The following is a 4,666-nucleotide window of genomic DNA, read 5'->3' as shown; positions in this document are numbered from 1 at the left end:
TAAGATTATGAACATTTTGGGGTTTTGTGGGAGTAGGAAGCTAATCTTTGGCACTTTGAAAATAGAAGTGTTTTGGAATATTATTTTAAGAAGAGGTAAATCACTTCCACACAAAAAAATAATTGTATTTTTTTTCAGGTTTCTTTTTCTTCCCGGATTCCTGTTGCATTTCCCTCTGGTGACGCAAGCTCTCTTAGTAAAAATATTATGATGTATGCCTGCACAAATGCTACGAAAGATTTCCACCACCCTATCTCCCACCAAGAGCGGGCGGCTTTAGGCAGTCCTCATGGCTCCCAGCCACACTCCAGACTGCACAGTCTGAAAATGAACGTCTTCATGCCTACAGTCATGATGGTCTCCAAACATATAGATGGCTCTTTAAACCAGTGGGCCGTCACTTTTGCTGATAAGTCTGCCTTTACCACTGTTCTTACTGTGTCTCACAAATTTAGATACTGTGGTCATCGATTTCATCTCAATGATCTGGCATGTCATTCCGTTTTACCTCTCTTGTTGACATCATCTCATCATAATGCTCTGTTGACTCCTGAATCAGATTCAGATGGTAAATTAAGTAAATTAATGGATCCCATAAAACATATAAAAGGCTCCTCGAAGCAACCACTTAGGAATGCAGCCACGTGTACGTTTCATGACCCAAATGCAATCTACAGTGAACTTATTCTGTGGCGTGTAGACCCAATAGGACCATTGTCATACACTGGAGGGGTTTCCGAATTGGCGCGAATTAACTCTTTACATACCTCAGCCTTCTCTAATGTGGCTTGGCTTCCAACTCTTATTCCCAGCTACTGCCTTGGTAAGTATTCCTTCTAATTATAGAATGAATGAAAACTTTAAATTACATTCACTATATGTAATATGGTTTATTTTTGTCATTTTTAAGTATTCAGGAAGTAGATACAATTTATTTTTATAATATTTAGGACTTGGTGTTTAATTCTTTCCCTCTTATAATTTATTTTTTCTATTGAAATTTTTTGTGAATAATTTTATATACAGATTTTTTTGTTTTAATTATTCTGGATCATGACTTAAAAGTATGAATATTTGTTTCTTGCACTTTGCCCAACAATAAAAATAAACTACACATTATAATGAAAATCTTTAATTTCTCAGGCACATACTGCAATTCTGCTAGTGCTTGCTTTGTTGCTTCTGATGGTAAAAATCTTAGACTCTATCAAGCTGTGGTAGATGCAAGGAAATTATTGGATGAACTGTCAGACCCAGAGTCTTCGGTAAGTATTCACTAGTCTTTATTAATATATTACAACATGGTAAAGAATTCTCTTTACACAGTACCTATGACCTCTGTTTGTTAGTTGGTTGTAGTGGAAGTGAACTTGCTTGAAATGGCACTTCTAGCCATGTCTTGGAAAGGCCTGGTTGCATAGTGGTTACAGTGCTGCAAGTTGAGCAGTTCAAAACCACCAGCTCTGCAGGAGAAAGGTGCCTTTCTACTTCCGCAAAGAGTTAGTCTTGGAAACTCATAGGGGCATTTCTATCCTGTCTTATAGGGCTGCTATGAGTTGGCATTGACTCAATGGTTGCGAGTTTGGTTTGAATCCATGTCTTGTAACTCCCATTAAACAATTGGGTGGGACCATGTGTAACACTAATGGAGGCTATTGGTCAGTTTTGCCTTTCCACTGGGTATCCAAGGGAGCCATCTCAGAGGCAGAAAAAGAGAGAATCCTGTAACCATTAAGACAATTTATTTTTTCTACTGAATTTTTTTGAACCACATTGAAATCTATTGAATTTGATTGAAAATCTATTGAAATTTATTGAATCACAGCGGAATGCATGTGGGATTCCTGCCTGAAGTAGCAAAAGAAGCAGAAGCAGTAGGCAAGGCACTGCCTACTCTGAGGCCACACCTCAGAGACCATGATGAGACAGAGAAGTGGGCTTCCCAGCCCAACAGGGGGAAAGCTGAGTGTCTTTGGAAGGAGGCTGGCTTACCGAAAGGGCATTTGACAGCACTACAGATGCTTGTAACACTTTCCTAAGTAGGGCCCGAGCCCCAAGCTGAGAGGCCGAGGACCTGTCATTCAGCATGGCTGAGAAGAGGCTCTGTGGGCCAAAGAACTGTATTTTACCATTTGTAACCTGTTAACTTCCCTAATAAACTTCCATAATCTGTGAGTTCTCTGTGGCTATTGCAGTGGATTGTGGAACCCAGCAGAGAATAGACTGCCTTGGCAAGGAGGGTTGGTGTCAGAATAGGGTCAAGAAGAATGGAGATTGGAAGCATGTCTGATCTCTGCCTGTGGCAGTCAATCTTGGCCTGGTGTGGAGTTGGATTCTCCTCCTCCCTTGTTTATCCAGAGGAGGTCAGACTTGGCCTTGATGACATTTCCTCATTCGTGTTTAGGGAATTAGCATGTAGTCTGTACTGGGTGGAACATACAAGAGCCCTGGCAGTGTAGTGGTTATGTGTTGGGCTACTAACTGCAAGCAAGGTCAACAGTTTGAAACCACCAGGTGCTCTGAGGGAGAAAGTTTAGGCTTTCAACTCCCGTGAAGAGTTAAAGTCATAGAAATTCATCTGTCCTATAGGGTCTATGTGAGTTGACATTGACTTGGTGGCAGTGTTTATTTTTTTTGGTTTTATATTGGCCATACCATATTTTTACACAAATATCACATTATATGTTTTTTTCTCTCCAGCCACCCCTTTTTTTTTTTTTAAGATCACTTGTTCCCTTGCCCCTGGGTTTGTTAACACCCACCTCCTTTCCCCTGCCTCCTACTTTCCCATGTCGCTCCCCCCACCCCCTGCCCCAACCGTCGATCCTATTGTTTTCGCCTCTGGATTGTTGTTTATGCTGCCTATCTTACCTAGATAGGCATTCAGAGATAATAATATGCACAAAACAAGACAGAGCAAAACAAAGCAACAAAAGAAAATGAAACAACAGCAACAAAAAGCCAACAACAGGAAAGCCTATAAATAGTTCAAGTCTGTTTGTTGACCTTTCCGAGGGTTTTCTGGCCAAGTCTGAGATGGGGTGCCATGCCCTGGCCCCACAGTCTATTTTTGGTTTCCCCGGGGACTTCATGCTCTGCTCCCCTTGCTGCTCTGCTGCATGCCTTAGTGTTCGGCGTGGTGGTCTGGGGGTCAGATCAGTCACTCCTTCTATATTCAGAAGTATGCTTTGCTAATTTTTTACATGGTTTTAAAAACAATTATCATAGTATACTTAGAAAAACACCTGGGGAGGATGAGGATACCTGGTTGAGAAAAAAGCATGTAACACATCTATTATTTGTATAAAAATACAGTACATATGAAAAATTACTTTTTTCCTAATTTTTGTACTAAGGTATGTGAATTAACAATGCAGTGTTCATATAATATATTAATATATTTTACATATGGAGAAATAAAGAAATGATGCTTCCCCTAAATACCATAAATTGTTCTTGATGTTGTTCATTCCCTAGTTTGGTTGTCTTAATCTTGTATTGTTCAAAAAAAGTTTTAAGACAGTTTTTCTGGACTATATTTTGAAGTTGGAAAATTTGACTTTTCTAGAGCTTGAATCATTAAAAACAAACAAACCCAGCCTTGTGGTTAGAATATGCTACCAATAGGTGGTAGCATCTCATTCTGGTAATTCTGGGTCTGAAGTGGAAATTATATATATTTGAACTGAATTTTCCATTTGCCTATGAAAACAATTTTTGAATAAAAATGCTTTCAGTACTGAAAACCAAAGAGTATTTTTTCATCAATCATTTTATTGGGAGCTCTTACAGATATTATAATAATCCATAATTCGATCAGATCACGCATAATTGTACAATTGCTGCTACCATCAGTTTCAAAACATTTTCTTTCTTCTTGAACTTTTTGATATCAGCTCCGTTTTATCCCTTCTCTATCCTACCCGCCAGGAACTATTATTGTATTATATATTATTATTGTTATTGCCATATATTATATGATCCAATATATCCGTTTAACTACGATTTTGTTATTCATTCCCCTTGAGTGGTGTTGTACAGACATCATTGCTGTCAGTTCCCCATTACCCCTTTTTCCTCTCCCCCTTCCCAAACCCTCAGGGAATCAATACTCCCGTTATTATTTCTGAAGGGTTTATCTGTCTTGGATTACATGCATCGAACAATCTTGATTATACAAATGAACATCTGAAGGTTATTAATATGCATTAATGAGAAGAATAATGAGGTAAAACTAAGACCATAATAGTAAGAGGAAGAGATAGTAAAGAACTAGAGGATAGTTAATGTGTTTCATCAGTGCTATACTGCAACCTGAATATATCATCCCTTCCATGTGGCCCTTCTGTGAGGGACTCTCCAATTATCATACAGGTGAGTTTTTGGTCTCCACTTTGTCTATGCTCTTTCATATCAATGTAATTGCTTGTTTTTGAACTTCTGATATCTACTCCCGTGGATACCTCATGATCACACAGACTGCGGTGCTTCTTTTCTGTGGGCTTTGTTACTTCCCAGCTAGTTGGCTGCTTGTTTAACTTAAAGCTTTTAAGATAATTTTATTGGGGGCTCTTACAGCTCTTTTTTAAAAAATCGTTTTATTAGGGGCTCATACAACTCTTATCACAATCCATACATACATCAATTGTGTAAAGCACATTTGTAC

General features: G+C 38.7%; 1 protein-coding gene across 1 annotated transcript in view; it reads left to right on the top strand.

Annotated features, from left to right (window-relative positions):
* DMXL2 (Dmx like 2) overlaps nt 1-4,666 on the top strand; it is a 160,660-nt gene that overhangs the window by 67,626 nt on the left and 88,368 nt on the right. Inside the window, exons 11-12 of the mRNA XM_013006336.2 lie at nt 139-823; nt 1,144-1,265. Of these exons, the coding sequence (XP_012861790.1) occupies nt 139-823; nt 1,144-1,265 (807 nt within the window). The remainder of the gene's footprint in view (nt 1-138; nt 824-1,143; nt 1,266-4,666) is intronic.

This window comes from Echinops telfairi, unplaced genomic scaffold, assembly GCF_000313985.2.
Source record: "Echinops telfairi isolate 266 unplaced genomic scaffold, ASM31398v2 ScPeMD7_8;HRSCAF=38, whole genome shotgun sequence".
Taxonomy (NCBI): Eukaryota; Metazoa; Chordata; class Mammalia; order Afrosoricida; family Tenrecidae; genus Echinops; species Echinops telfairi.
The sequence above is the reverse complement of the archived record's forward strand: the minus strand, read 5'-3'. Positions and strand labels throughout refer to the sequence as shown.